This window comes from Pleurodeles waltl, chromosome 11, assembly GCF_031143425.1.
Source record: "Pleurodeles waltl isolate 20211129_DDA chromosome 11, aPleWal1.hap1.20221129, whole genome shotgun sequence".
In the NCBI taxonomy this organism is placed as follows: Eukaryota; Metazoa; Chordata; class Amphibia; order Caudata; family Salamandridae; genus Pleurodeles; species Pleurodeles waltl.
The window spans coordinates 808,250,281-808,265,606 of record NC_090450.1 but is presented as its reverse complement, the minus strand read 5'-3'; the positions used below and the strand labels follow the sequence as shown (position 1 = coordinate 808,265,606).

Below are 15,326 nucleotides of genomic sequence, written 5' to 3'. Positions count from 1 at the left end.
TCCATTGCAATTTCAGTCTAGCATATAACAGGGAAGCCATCACAGCTCTGGGATTGTTTAAGACGGTATCCATTGATAGAAATGTTTATGCTTTAAATGCATTTAAATTCATTTTTATAATGCATATGTGCTAACCAAAAAGTGCAGGTTACTCCCCTTCAGTAACGCTCTGACTGATGGGTACTCTGTCTAAAAACAGATTGCTCACCCTTAGAATATCCCAAAGGTGCCAGATGAATTCGGACATTTTTTAAGCAATGCTTTTGCACTGTGATAGGTGGCATAGTGCAGCTCCATGGTGACTCCAGACTGGCCAGGAAGTGACAGAACAGATTCATATACAATCATCGTCCCTGTGCATTGATGTCAATTTTATCATTTCCTTTTCGGCTTCCAGAGGCAGAGCACAAAAAATAATTGTTGGTGGCTCTAAGCTGATCATTAACTTAGAATCTTTTTAGATGCGAAAAAGAGGCCATTCCACAAAACTGGGAGGTGCACATACAGTGAGAGATCTACGGTTATCTAAAGTATCCACCAGAAAGAGAGGATTAATAAAAGGTAAATAACTTTAAAAACTTTTTTTCTCATGGATACTTTTAACAGTAGATTTGTTGCTTTCAGAATAGATATCAAAGTAGTTCCTCCAAAAACCTTCTGCAGAACCAAGCAGGTAAGGTGTCCTTCCTGTCGGACCTGGCTGTCACAGCAGTATGTTTCATGAAAGTATGCACTGACACCTAAGTCACAGCCTGGCCGATATCGATGATAGGCACCTCTCACACACAGGCAGATGTAGCTCCCTTGGCCCCGGTGGAATGGGCTCTCTGACTCTGTGGTCCCTTTCATGGCCAGTGATAAGCAGATCTTTAAGCAGAGGCCTATCCAACGGATTTAGACATACTTAAAACGCAAGCAAATACATATAGCCTATCTGGAGGAAACATTTGACAACTAGAGAATTGCAGAAGCTGGAGAAAAGATGGATAGGTCAGCTTATAGGCACAACATATTTGGCTTAGGCTATGAAAGTACTGAGATGGCTCTCCCCGGGGGATGCATTAACACACATAATAGGCGCATCAACTGAGGGGGTTGATATGTATTCGTAGAGGGATTACTTGATAGGGAAGCACTGGCTTTTATAGCCATTGGTGCATCTAATTACAGGTGTCTCTCCTTTACTGCCACACTAACAACTACTTTAATACACAATTTGCAAGTACTTTGCATCTAGGGCTTTCACAAAACTGAAATGGACAGATCTACTCCCCCGCTGCTTGGATCTGGGGGTTATTATGGCAATGCAACATTTTTTAGAAATGGGCAGAGAGCAGAAAATTACAAAACGTTTGGAGATTTATGCATCCGGACAGCAAAAGAAAAAATTACTCCTTTTATTCCCCTGTCCATAGTCTACATACCAGACTGGATCTGTTTTGTGTAATATGCTTGGATTCAAAATATTAGAGAATATTTAGGACACATGATCCCAGACCATAACCCTTGAAAGATGACAATGGTGTGGGGCAGAATAGGAGCTCAGATCTCCCACTTGGAGTCTGTGCACTCAAGCGCTATTAAGAGACACATTGAGAGACCTGTAGTAAACACATCACTCAATATTTTACAGAAAATAAAGGGAAAGAGGAATGGAATGCATTTAAAGCTGTAATATGAGGAATATGTATTAAAACCACATATTGCATTAGGTCAACACTAACTGAAGATATCCTTGCAACAGCTCATAGTGTTGTGAGGCAGAAAAACGAGCTGTCAGTAACCGAGAAACACATCATCAAATTAAAAAAAATACAAAAAAACATAGGAACCTAGTGGACATGTACGGTAGAATAAACTACAAGGATTAAGTCACACGCCAGCACTTTGAGGGTGATTGAGCAGACAGGCTATTGGCTAGGCTATGAAAAGCAGATGCTTCAAAACCTCTGAGAATACTGCAAGGTGAAAAGCACAATACACAAAAAGGAATCAATAAGACCTTTGCAAATTACTACACAATTCTATACAAAGCTGCCTAGGGTATGAACTTCTCTCTGCTGCACACCTATCTGAAGGCTTTTGCTATTTCCTGGATAAGCACCTTTCAACATCAGACCTAGATGATGCGCTGAGGACAGATGAAGTGCATACTTCTATAGACCAAAGGGTGCAAAACAAAACTCAAGGAACTGATGAGCTTCCTGTCAAATTTATAAATCATGAATCGCTCCGAAACTCCCACATCTGTATGAGAATGCTAAACAAATGAGGAAATGACTGTGGTCAATGAGAGAAGCACCAACAGTGGTGCCGTCAAGGTATGTGTACTTGTACTGGCCTCTATCCTTATTGAAACTGGATTGTAAAATCCTAGGGAAAATACTGGCCAACAGATTACTTCTGATAATTGGGACTGTGATACATCAGGATAAAATGACTTTATCCATAGTGGAAATATATTCCTTAATCTGCACTGCCACTTCAGTCTAATGCGGAGAGCAAGGGTACATTGCAATTGGCAGTGATGTTCGACACTGAAAAGGTGTACGATACCCAGGGATGGCCATACCTTGTGCCAGTAGTTAAAGGAATGGAACTGGGCCCCGAATTCTAGAGATGGATACAGCGGATTTAAACTGAGCTGATGTGTGCATGCATCAGGTGATCCCCTATCAACTCACAGTAAATAGAGGCACCAGACAAGGGTGCTCACAATCACCTACTATCTTTGCAATAGCCATAAAACTGCTAATGTGCTTATCAAAGCAAAAAAGCCCAAATGGGGAATAAGAATGAACGACAGATGGAAGTTTATCTATTTATATGCAGACGATTATCTACTGAACTCTTGCCACACACTATCAGCAGTAATGGATATGTTGGATGAGTTTGGCACCGTTTCAGGCCTGAAATATAATTGGGCAAAATCATGTTTGTTCCCATGCAGATACATGACAGAAACAGAGCACAAGGATGTTCAAGGCAGCAAACTTGAATGGAGATTTGATACTTTCAAATACCTGGGAGCGAACATTTATCACATGCATTTCGACTTCATTAAAGGTATTGTAAGCACAAAATGAACAGGGATACTGCAATCCTTTTCATTTTAGATAACTCCTCTGATATTCTCAATGTGTACAGAGGCGATACCCAAGATGATGGTCCTACCAACACTGCTATATTTCTTTGGGGCACGCCTTGTGAACAGGGATGTGGGATTCCCAAAGCCCGACTCCCAGGACATATTGTTTGGGGTTGAGAACAATAAGTTTTCATGTTAATTTGGTCCTTGGGACAAGTAGGACCAACCCCCTGCAGCACAAACCCTTTTCCTGCCAGTTAACAGTACCACATGATGAATCAGGGAAGGGTATTATCTACACCTAAAGTAATATTTGTGTCCATGTGTAATTGCTGGACGAAATTGTATTTATGTTTCATTACTGCGGGCGTGGCCAAGATGGTGGCCGGAGCGGACGCTTGAACAAAGAGCTCCGCTCACTGCCCACCTTTTGCATAAATATCCTGGTCCCTGGTGTGCTAATTAATAAGGAGGCTTCTCCCCCGTGCCTGGGGGTAGCCTCGTGGACTCTGGACCCGCGTGAGCTGGTCCCGAGTTAGCCCGTCGAAGAAAATGGGGCGAGGCGCGGTCGGTGCCCCGGATTGGAGGACCGACTGGCCTGGCCGAGGTGAGAGAGACGGCGACGCGGCATCGGGACGGTCCCCTCGGGCTTCCCCCAGAATCTCCTGAGACGCTGGGGCTGTGTAGCCCGAGGAACTACGTTGCGGTGCTGGGAGCCATCTCCCTGGAGCGCGGCCCTTGGGCGCCGCGTCCCCCGGCCTGGCCACGCCCTGGCTGGGCGGCCCGGGGCGCGTGAGGAGGGCGGGCGCGGCCCTCGGTCGGAGGGTGGCGCCCTGAGCCTGTGTAGCTCCCCCCGCGCGGGGATGGCGCACGGGTCCCGGGCCTCCGTGTGGTCGGGCGCGCTGGGACCTGGGCCGGGCGCTCTGGCCAGCCAGAGCCGACCGCCCCCTGCCTGGAGCTGGAGATAGAGTGCGCCTGCCTGTGGGACGGCACGGACTTCCTTCCTGGGCCCCCTTCTGTAACGGGCACTGTACACGCCGGGCCTGGGCTGGGGGTGACAGCCTGCTGGTGGCAGTCGCCCCTGCCCTACGCTGGATAACTGAACGGGCCTCTGCATGGCCCCTGGGAGCGGGACCGGCTGGGTGCGGCGACCTAGCACCGTGGCAGCAGCCAGGAGTCGGGCCAAACAAAGGAAAAAGAAAACGCTGGGAAAACCCAAAGAAAGGTGAAATAAAAAAAAGAGGGTGAAAAACATAATAAAAGATAGAAAATAAGAAAAAATAAAATCAATAGAATGATTGAACAAGGCCACTACAGCAGCAAGATATAATCCAACAAACCACAACAAGAAGAAACTACTGCTACTGGAGCAGAGAGGGCGGTGACACCAGTGATTAAACAGGTGTTGGTGAAAAAGTAGGGCCTATAGCAACAATAAAGACTCAAGCATCAAGAAGGGACGCTCAAAATCAAGCTCCGGGCAGCCTTCACGAGAGCTTAACTACTGTAACATCTTCTGGCCCTCCAGAACCATCCATTTATCGCACGTAGGCTCTCCGTCCTGATCCGTCTGGGCCCGCTGGCGACCTCGCTCAACCCGGTCCCCCCCAGCTGCGCGGGAGGCGCCATGGGCAAACCGAAACACCCCAAATTGGGGACCCCCGCGGACGGGGATTCCACCCCCCCCTTTCAGGTCAATCGGACACGCAATCTGCAACACTGCTCCAACTGAGCGAAACACTACATATACACTCTCTACAGTTCGACAAAATCATGCAAGCAATAATTGAGACCAAAACCTCGCTGGAAGGGAAAATTGATGCCGCGGCATTGGAAGTCTCGCTGCTTCGTGCTGACCACCGCAAACTAACAGATAGAGTGCACAACACAGAATTGTCGCTAAAAACTGTTCAACCAGAGGTGGCAGACATGAAAAACAAAATCCAACAAGTGGAAACTGAACTGGCGCAGTTGCAACGCAGGGCCGAGGAAGCGGAAGTTCGCTCAAGATGCAACAACATCAGATCTATCGGCATCCCGGAACGCTTGGAACTACCTAAAGCTGAGGATTTCATAGAGAACTGGCTGAAAGACATAATGAAAATACAGGACGCCACTAAAGCTCCAGTGATAGAGAGAGCCCACAGAATCCCGGGCGGGCCCCCACGGCCCAGAGCACCACCTCGACCTTTGATAGCCCGGTTTCTTAACCATAGAGAGAGAGATTCAGTCCTCCAACACTTCAGAACCTCTAACCCAATCAGCTTGGCAAACAGCAATTTATCTGCTCATCCGGACTACACGATGGATGTGCAACGTAAAAGAGCTGCATACGTCAAGATCAAACAACTTCTGCGGGAACACAGTATCATCTACTCTCTTATGTTCCCAGCCCGCCTGCGTATAATCACCAACGAGAAAACGCTCATGTTTCCCACTCCAGAGGACGCATGGACATGGATCCATGCCAAGGGTCTGGTCGGCTCGCCAACGGAAAAGGCAGCAACCGAAGAATGGATCACCCCCAGCGTCAGAAGGGAAAAAAAAGCCAAAGCAACATGGAGGTTCGCGACTGCCCCGGGACGAGGCCCGACTGTCTCCCACCCCATCGGAACCTCATCGGACTACTACTAGAAGACGTGGCCACAGCCAGGTGCAAACAGGGAAAGAACTATCCTGGAGGTGGGCCACCTGATGCCCGGCCTCAACCAACTCGCGTTCCCCACCACCCTCACTACACCCGTATGGAACTTAACCTCCCAGACTGCATTTTAGGCACCAGTTGTGCCACTTTGTTTAAACCTGGGCTTTACCCGAAATATCCTTTTATTTGTTATTTCTCCCCTCTCCTCTATCCCTACCCCATCACTGCATTATTCTCCTCTTTCGGGCCGTAGTTGCTGGCGGGCGGGTGTGGGGCGCACGTATCGGGCTGGCGGCGATTAGCAGATGAAACTGGGGTTGGGATCCTGGGATTACAACGCATGGCGCTTTATAACTCAACCCAACACAATGAATAACGAACCAATATACAATATAATGACTTGGAACGTAAAGGGAATGGCGGGAATAAAAAAGCGCAATGGGATACATGCACATTTAAAACGACACCATATTCACATAGCCATTCTCCAAGAAACACATATCACCTCTGAAGATATCCCACGGCTAGAAAGGAGATGGGCGGGACAGGTCTATGGTTCTGGAAACTCATCTTTTGCCAGGGGGGTCTTGATCTGGATAGCCCCTGTGGTCCCATATGTAGTACAACGCAGCGCAACCGATAGTGATGGCAGGTATATACACTTAGTAGGCCACTTAGACGGGGAGATATTAGTGATTAATGGGCTATATGTCCTGAATGTCGGACAGGGCGAATTTCTACAAAGAACAATCTCTCACTTATCAAACGACCTACCCTCAAACATGCATCTGGGCGGGGACATGAACTGTGTTCCACAAACAGATATGGACAGATCACATCCCCCCCATAGCGGCCTCCCCAATAACTAAAAACTCACAGATGCTACGACTATGGATGTCAGACCGCCACCTGACAGACTCTTGGAGACACCTACACCCTCAGGACCGGGAATACTCCTATTACTCCCCTGTACATCTCCTCCACACCCGCATAGATCTTATTCTCACCTCACAGGACCTTACACATAGAATTACAGGCGCCGAAAATACTGCCAGGGTAATCATCGATCATTCCCCACTTATCGCCCACCTCAGATGGGGTAGACCACGCGCTTGTATCCCAACTTGCCGCCTTCAAATCCAGTTACTACAGGACCCTCCATTTTAAAAAAGAGATAGCCACACACATTTCTTCTTACTTTACCCAAAATGATGGGACAGCGAGCTCCAGAGCAAACGAGTGGGACGCACACAAGGCAGTCATAAGAGGAGCATGCATTTCAGCGACAGTAGGAGTACGTCAATCACTAGTACGTGAGCTCCGCAATCTAGAAAGGGAAGTTCATTCCTCCGAGTGTAACTTCGCTAGGGGCACAATTACACAGGAAGAGTTTACTAGAACGCGTTCGAAATGGAATGAAATCGATAAACGGCTAGGGCTGTTTGACTATCGTCACCACATGGCTCGTGCGCAAGCGGAAGGGGATAGATCTGGCAAACTACTGTCAAGGCTTACACGCAACGAACGCCGGAACTCCCCCATAGGAGCCATCCGCCTTGATACAGTATTAATAGTAAACACCCAAGAAGATATCAACAGTGCCTTCAGGGAGTATTACAGCACACTTTACAAAGCTCCCCCCCGACCCTCCGCAGCACTATTAAGTGAGTTTTTCAACGATGTCATTCTAAACTGCCACTCAGGTAGCGGACCTAGACAGGCCAATTGATATTACGGAAATACAACGGGCTTTACAACACCTTTCACAAGGCAAGGCACCCGGCAGCGATGGCCTACCTATTGAATATTACAGTATGTTCCCGACTCAAATATTAACCCCATATCTTGCGATGATATCTGAGGCCTTAAAACGCGGGCACCTGCCTGACACATGCCGGGAAGCACTGATAGCGGTACTGCCTAAAACTGGACGAGACCTGCTAGATGTACGCTCATACAGGCCGCTATCGTTATTGAACACAGACTGCAAACTACTTGGTAAACTCTTAGCTAATCGCTTACTTCCATGTATGTCAGATTTGGTCCACCAAGATCAATCCGGCTTTATACCTGGTCGTAGTACCTTCAGGAACATTCGAAATCTATTGCATCTAATGGCAAACTCCCCAGAGGGCGACTATCGCCAAGTAGCAGTGTCACTAGACATAGAAAAAGCGTTTGACGCGCTAGGATGGCCCTTCCTGATGGAAACACTCCGTCGCATGGGCTTCGGACAGACATACATTGACTGGGAAAAGGTGCTTTACACTAACCTATCAGCGAGGGTTAAAACGGGTGACACGATTTCTCAATCGTTCAACATAGAAAGAGGAACCGGGCAGGGATGTCTATTAGCCCCACTCTTATTTGCCCTTGCCATCGAACCACTGACAGCTCGTCTGCGGGCGATGGCCCCGTTGTGGGGCGTCCGCGACGATCACACAAACTGTATAGTGTCCCTATATGCTGATGATACACTAATTTTCCTCCGCGATCACACTGTATCCCTGCCCGACTTACTGAAACTACTGCGTGAATTTAGTTCACTGGCCGGACTAAAGGTGAACAGGTCAAAATCGTGTATATTTCCCATGCGCCCAGTCCCCGAAGCACACAGGTTGCCCTCTAACCCGGGCGACCTTAAGTGGTGCTACACAACTTTCAAATATCTGGGTATAAATATATACCACGACACACGGGATCTAAGGGACGGCAACCTTGGGCAAGCGATCAGATCCATTAGAGGCTCCCTGCACTTCTGGTGCTCGCTTCCACTCTCGCCTTTAGGCAGAGTTGCCATAGCAAAGATGATAATTCTACCTCGCCTGTTGTATTTTTTTATGGCCCTCCCACTGGCTTTACCAGCCTCCTTTTTCAAACCACTAAATAGCTTATTAACAGCTCTAATATGGGGCAATGGCCGGCGGCACGTGGCATTATCTAAAATATTTCAGCCACTAACAATGGGCGGACTAGGAGCACCCAGATTCGAATTATATTATGCAGCTGCCCACTTGCAATCGATATCTACCTGGCTTGGATGCCCCGATAGCGCTGAATCACAGTCGATTCTCTCGACTTTGGGAAACATGGGAGTATTGCAATACCTCATGAATCGCGAGTCCCCCAAACACCCGCGAAACATTTTATTGAAAACCGCGCAATGGATATGGGGCCGCCACGCTCTAACTGGCGATAAAACGCTACAGTACTCCCCCAGGATCCCACTACTGGCCAACCCGGAACTCGCTAGTATAGCTACCAAGGTGGGCCTAGGAGGGCGGTACGACAAGGGCATACGCACAGTCGGCGACATATACAACAAAGGACACCTCCTAACTTTCAAGGATCTATCCGACAAATACAATTTGGGGCAAGGAAGTTTCATAGCATTCTGCGCAGTGCGACTGGTACTATGCTCCCGCTGGAACTGCGGAAACTCTGAACCAAATGTCTCCCCCACGCTACATGACTTGCTAGGAAGCATATCCGACCCAATAAATGTATCAAGAACATACACAATCCTAACCACCCACCTGGTACATAAACAAGAACAAGCAAAAAATAGATGGGATAGCGTGCTATCAGAACCCCTATCACAGCCTGCATGGAGTCAGGCTATGAAAATGATAAAAGAGGTATCACGCAACCCGCGTTTCCGTTACACCCAGTTCAATTACTTGCATCAAACATACCTATTGCCCCACCGCATAATGTGCATGTTTCCTCAATCGATGCAGACGTGCCCCAGATGCGCAACCCCTGAGGCCACCTTCTTCCACATGATCTGGGGCTGCCCCCCAGTCTGAAAGGTATGGAACGACATAACAACATTGCTGACCAAATGGACAGCCGTTACACTGTCCCCTATACCTGAATTATGCTTATTGGGAATAGGCCCGTGCCTCAAAAACCGGAAACAAACACTCAGATGCATAGCTCTAGCGCTGGTGATGTACAGACGCCTCATAGCGATGCACTGGAAAGCTCCGGTTGCTCCGGGTATTGGTCAATGGTGCGCCGAACAGCTGCGCTGGGCAAAGGCCGAGGCGCAGACGTTGCAGCTTCTCTTGGACAAAGGGATCCCGGTCAAAGGCCTTAACACTTGGAACTCCTTCGTAATAGCCATAGAAAACAAAGACGACGAGCGAATGCCCTGAATATTTTTCTAAACGACAACGCCCGTGCGAAAGTGACAACTAATACTTCAAAATAACCAAACATCACCACAATGTCGTTTTCTAACACACACAAAGCGACACTGTCACATGTGGATGCCCAGTCACAATAGCAGCAAATTAGCATGCAACAAAAAATAAAAAAATTAAAATGGGGGCCACGCAGCGACAGCACTAGTGACGTACTAACTAAGTGAGGGCGCTTGCAACAGTGTTTCCTGTCTTCCAGAGAGACCCGTGGTCTCGACCGTTCTTGCCTGCCCGAAGATTCCCCCCCCCCTGCCCCTAACCGCCTGTGGACTAGATCCCCCCTGGGGGCCTCTGCCTGCCCCAGGATGGCGCGCCAAGCGGCACAGCTAACGCTCAAGGTGAGGAATGTTCGAACATGAATGGGGGTCGGTGGCCTCTCGCTCCTATGTCCCCCCTCCTGCCCTCCCCGCGCGAGCTCGATGGGCCCCCCGACCCCTTTCACTGTGCTCTTCTTTTATACCCCCTTATTCGTAGATTTCTTATTTCACAAGGTAGATTAGACTAACGCTTTGCTCGGGCCCAGCCCCTCCGTCCTGGCGTGCTCCAGTGTTCGCGTGGGCGGCCGCGGGGAGGAGCGCCGGCCCGGGAATGGTAAATATGGCCACCAAAGGTGGAGTGTATTGCCCCTTGTACCGCATCATAATCTCCTGTATCTCTTTTTTTTGTGTGCTTATTTGCTGTGTGATATAATAATTAAAATATATATTTTTTTTTAAATGTTTCATTACTGCAAAGTTTTTATTATTAGGGTGAGCACTTTAGGGAAATGCTGAAAGCTCGGAATGCACTGCTGACAGTGGACCCAGTATAAAAATATGAAGACATGTTTGCAAAGTTTAACAATATGAGGTTACGGATAATTCTCCTAGAATGCTCTCTTGTTAGATGCAAATATTTGCAGAAGCTTGAAAGCAAGATTGAAGAGTATTCAAATGAAATGTTCACAAAAAATGCTCTAGGAAAAAGTGTTTTGCTCAGCTATTAAATTTTAGGTACTAGTGTTCCCAAAAAAATATTCATAATGTAAAATCACTGCAACCAGTTTCAACAAAATTATGTGAAACATGAAAGAAAACAATGATTGGAAAAGCTAATAGGTCTGACATTGGTGGGCAGCCTTTTGCTTTTGTCAGTCCCTGGAACTGAACAAAACTACTTTGTGTGCTTATATGCTCCTTGCGAAAGAGCAGAATGCTGTCACTCTCAGTGAAGGAGAGAGGGGAAGGAGGAGCGAGAGAGAGATAATTTTAATAAAAACAAAAAGGTCTTGTTAACCCAAAACCTAAGCAGGGGCCCAATTCTTAAATAAAGTCACAAAAGTGCACCCATGCTGTATGCCCTTGCATTAGTGCAGATTTACAGCTTTCATGAATTCACAATAATTTACAGCAGTAGGCCAGGAAATCTTTGTCTTAGAAAATATTTGTGAACTTAATGTTAGTGCGAGCAAATATGCATGTGTGGATTTGCTAATGCGAACATTTGTCGAGCTTTTATGAGTCCCATAACCACTTATTTCCTAACAGTGGAAGAAGTTTTACTGCTGCCCATGTCAGACATAAATTTCCAACCTTTCTCAGTATGGGAAAAGATAAGAGAAAAGCTGACAAAAACCCCTAAAACATGCAAGTTAATAGGTTTGTGAAGACTCAAAAGTGGATTCCATCCCTGGAACTATTGCTTAGCACCACTTCCAGTCCCAGTATGTAAATCTGTGGAACGGTGGCAAAATGCAGGAATTGATTGATTTCAAACCCTACTATAGTATGAGCCCAGGCATAAATAGAGACGCTATTACCAAAGGTCTTATATAATGAGATTGCTGTCAGTGTTTTTCACAGCACTACGTAGCACCAAAAGGACGTGGATTTTTTTTACGGGACAAGTAGATTTATGAAGCATCATGTCCCATGGACAAGATGATATTTCATTAAATTCCACACTCGTGCATCACCTTGTTTTTTTGTGCATTTGCTGCCCTAAGTGCACCAGGTATGCCCAGGCGCAGGTCCCGGGTTCGATGTGCAACTGGATTCAAGCTAGCCTGGCTGATGATGGGTGATACCCCGAAACCAGTCCCAGGATGCTTGTTTCGGGTCCAGGTAGGACCTGGCGTGGCAGTTCAGGCTGGACTGTTCCCATGGGGAGCAGGGTCAAGACTGATTCGCATATGGCTGGGTCCAAACTGGGGATTTTTGGGTGATCAAAAAAAATGACCGACTAGGATGCGGCACAAGTGACTGCCAGTAGCGGGGATTAATTCAAGAATCCCTCCCCACCCCCCCACCAGGAATCCCAACTAGGTAGCGTTCTCTAGTGATAGCTAATAGTATAATTTGATATAATTTAACTGATCGAATATGTTAATTTGTATCCTTTTCTTAAGCAATTCAATGTATAAAAGAGGTGTCTAACATGCATTTTAGCTCTGCAATATATATATATATATATATATATATATATATATATAAATAACTTCAATGTCCCTCTTTCCCGTTCCACAGTAGGAACAGATAGCACCACAGGCCAATAACAAGTATCTTGTTTATTAATACAGAACATAAAAACAAAGGCAGTCTACGTGTTTCGTCGTTAGCGTCCCACAGGAAAATATATATATATATATATATATATATATTATAATAATTATTAATAATATATGTATATATTTTCCTGTGGAACGCTAACGATATATAATTCAAATACCCTACAAAAGAGTTTTGATGCTCTATAATAAAAATCAAATAAATATACCTCACAGCTGAATTCCATCTCTGCATCCATAGTGATTATGCGGACGGTGAAGGTTTTTGGCTGTTTTCTCTTCAGCGAGCTGAAACTCATCCTGGATGCAATCGCGCCAGCCATGAAGGACTACGTGCGGTGATGAACCCAAAGGCTAACGCGCTTCTACGATTCTGAGACACGCGTCATACGGAATCAAAGAATGCTGGCTGGTCCTTTCCCATTAGGATTTGATCCTTGCAGACCGATCTGTGTTTGCTTTTTAAAGAAACAAAGTTGAAGTTGGTGGCGAGTTTACTTAGCCAGCTCTGTGACAACATTGTCATTCGTTTCCACTGATCATCATTAGGTAAGGATTTGCGCTCTGGACTGTCTTCTCACATCTCCCACCAAATTCTAAGGATTCGGAGATTGACGACTTGATTCTTTCCTCTCTGTTCGCATCCAACACTAGGTAATCACGGATCTCTCCTGTCTTCGGGGATTTGTGCCTAGTGTAGGAAGCCCATTTGCTAGATGATTTGGCAAACACTGTGCTGTCCTGGCGAGTTGTAAGAATGCCCACAACTGAGACATCTGTCTCTGGGTAAGAGGCGGTGACACATGATGCCTGTAACGAGAACTTTTTAAAGGCGCTGAAAATAACTCTTTCCTCAGATTAGTTTGGGTGCAAAAGTAAAACGATTACTGTTAGAGAAAGCAGAGGGAGGCATGGAGTCTTATTACACCCCAAAGTCTAGAGCATGCTTTTTCTCTCCGTAGCGGGAGGACATTACTCAAGAGTCCGCAAACCCCGAGCGTGGCCCCCACCTCTTATACTAGCAGAAACGCACGCAGACCGGACGCTTGTAAGAGAAAAAGTCGAAGCATTGCACAAATCACCGGAGACTCAAAGCCAGGAAAGCATACACAAAAGCTGAAACCGCATTGGCCACTTCCGGACTCTATAGCTGATTTCTATTAGCCACGGGACTAGGCCCCACCTCGTTCCCCAATGATCCTACAGCCTGCTTTCTGATTGGTCGAGAAATTGGAACAGTAAGCGAGCCTTTTATATCGAAGTGCCAGCATTTTCTTCTTAAGTAGCCAATCATTAATGCCACCATAAAGTTCCTGGACGCTAATTGGTTAGCGTACTATATGTCAATCATTTTTACATTGTTCGGAAATAAACGCAGTAGGATAAAGTCTCTCTGAGCGCGCCTCTACTACAAATAAACAAAAGCGACGACGGACTACAATGAAAACACACAGAAGAACTAGAGTGCTGCCACTCCATCGTCCAGGCAGTCATCGTCGGACGCTATGCTGTTAGGGATTATAATTTTTGTAATTCTGTGTCAGGATCGGAGGCTCCGATTATGCTTCACTTGTCTTTACTGTAAATTACAGCAGTCAATCACTTTAAATAAATAGAAAATTAAATTACCTATGTAACCATGTACTTCATATATCACATGCCACAATCACAGTAGAGTAAGCCTTTTAAATACAGACAGCTCCATTTTGTGTCTTCTTTGCTGCTTCGCAGCCAGATAAGTGCATTTATATGGTTTTGATAATTAACTATGACTTTTGATTATTGCATTCCAACTGTTGTGCCAAAACTGGAATTAGAGTAATTGAGTGGTCGCAGCCTAAATGCATGAAATACGCTTACCACACCGCAAGTGATTGACATCACTGATGGGCAGGAGGTCACCCAGTTATTTTATAAACTCTTCTCCTTACGTCATTTGCACACACCAGTTTACATTTTAGCAGGGTGTTTCTTCTAAAGCACCCCTTTCTGGGGTGTAACAATAGGTTGACCCTGGAAAGACTAACGGTCTCACGACATAACATCCCTGCTCACCAATGTTAAACGATAGCAAACAAAGAACAGAAAACCAAATTTCTTTAAAAAATTCTAGTGATGCAAATAGGGATAGAGAGAGGAATAAGAGAGATAGAGAGAGTGGAAAACATAAAATCATGACACCATTACCAACATGCACTCCTGAGCAATCGTCAACAGTGTAGACTCATTACAGAATTCAGTCTTTCTGCCTCGTAGAGAGAGCCGGACGTGGCGGCAGGTGATATCTGGAATCGTCTCCTCACCTCTGACAGCTGTAATCATTGTGCCCGCATCCTGGATATTTTCTAAGGATGAGGTTCCAATGGTAAGCAGAACTTGCTCCCTGGGTGTCGATCTCTGACTAACACAGCATCACCAACTTTCAATGGATGGTGGCGAAATTGTTGTTTGGAAGATACCAGGTCATTCTTTTTCTTTCGTCGGCCTAGGGCATCAGACGCTTCCTTCTGTATTGCAGAAGGCATGTTCACATGGGGTATGGTATCAGCAAGCTGACAGTTGATGCACAGTTCATTTGGCGCCACCCCGTGGTGGTGTGAGGGGTAAGTTGGTATTCCTTCAGGAAGGCATATAATGCGCACTCTAGATTTTGACCATCTGCCAGCGCAATGCGAATCACTTTGTAGGCAGTCCTCATGAAACTTTCCGCTTTTCCATTTGCTTGGGGCCATCTGGGCATAGTTTTTAGGTGTCTAATGTAATGTGATTTTAGATTGGGCAAATTTCTGACTGGCAAAAGGGGGGTTTGTTGACTGTTTGGAACTCCCACATGAGGCTGTG

General features: G+C 46.3%; 1 protein-coding gene across 3 annotated transcripts in view; it reads right to left on the bottom strand.

Annotated features, from left to right (window-relative positions):
* Nucleotides 1-13,633, bottom strand: part of NF2 (NF2, moesin-ezrin-radixin like (MERLIN) tumor suppressor) — a 468,843-nt gene extending 455,210 nt beyond the window's left edge. For 2 of the 3 annotated variants that reach the window (XM_069214587.1, XM_069214588.1), the window contains exon 1: nt 12,695-13,617. In XM_069214587.1, the coding sequence (XP_069070688.1) occupies nt 12,695-12,808 (114 nt within the window). In that variant the 5' untranslated portion in view covers nt 12,809-13,617. Of the gene's footprint in view, nt 1-12,694 lie in introns of all 3 variants that reach the window. The other variant, XM_069214589.1, reaches the window with a different exon arrangement.
* Nucleotides 13,634-15,326: the final 1,693 nt, after the last annotated feature.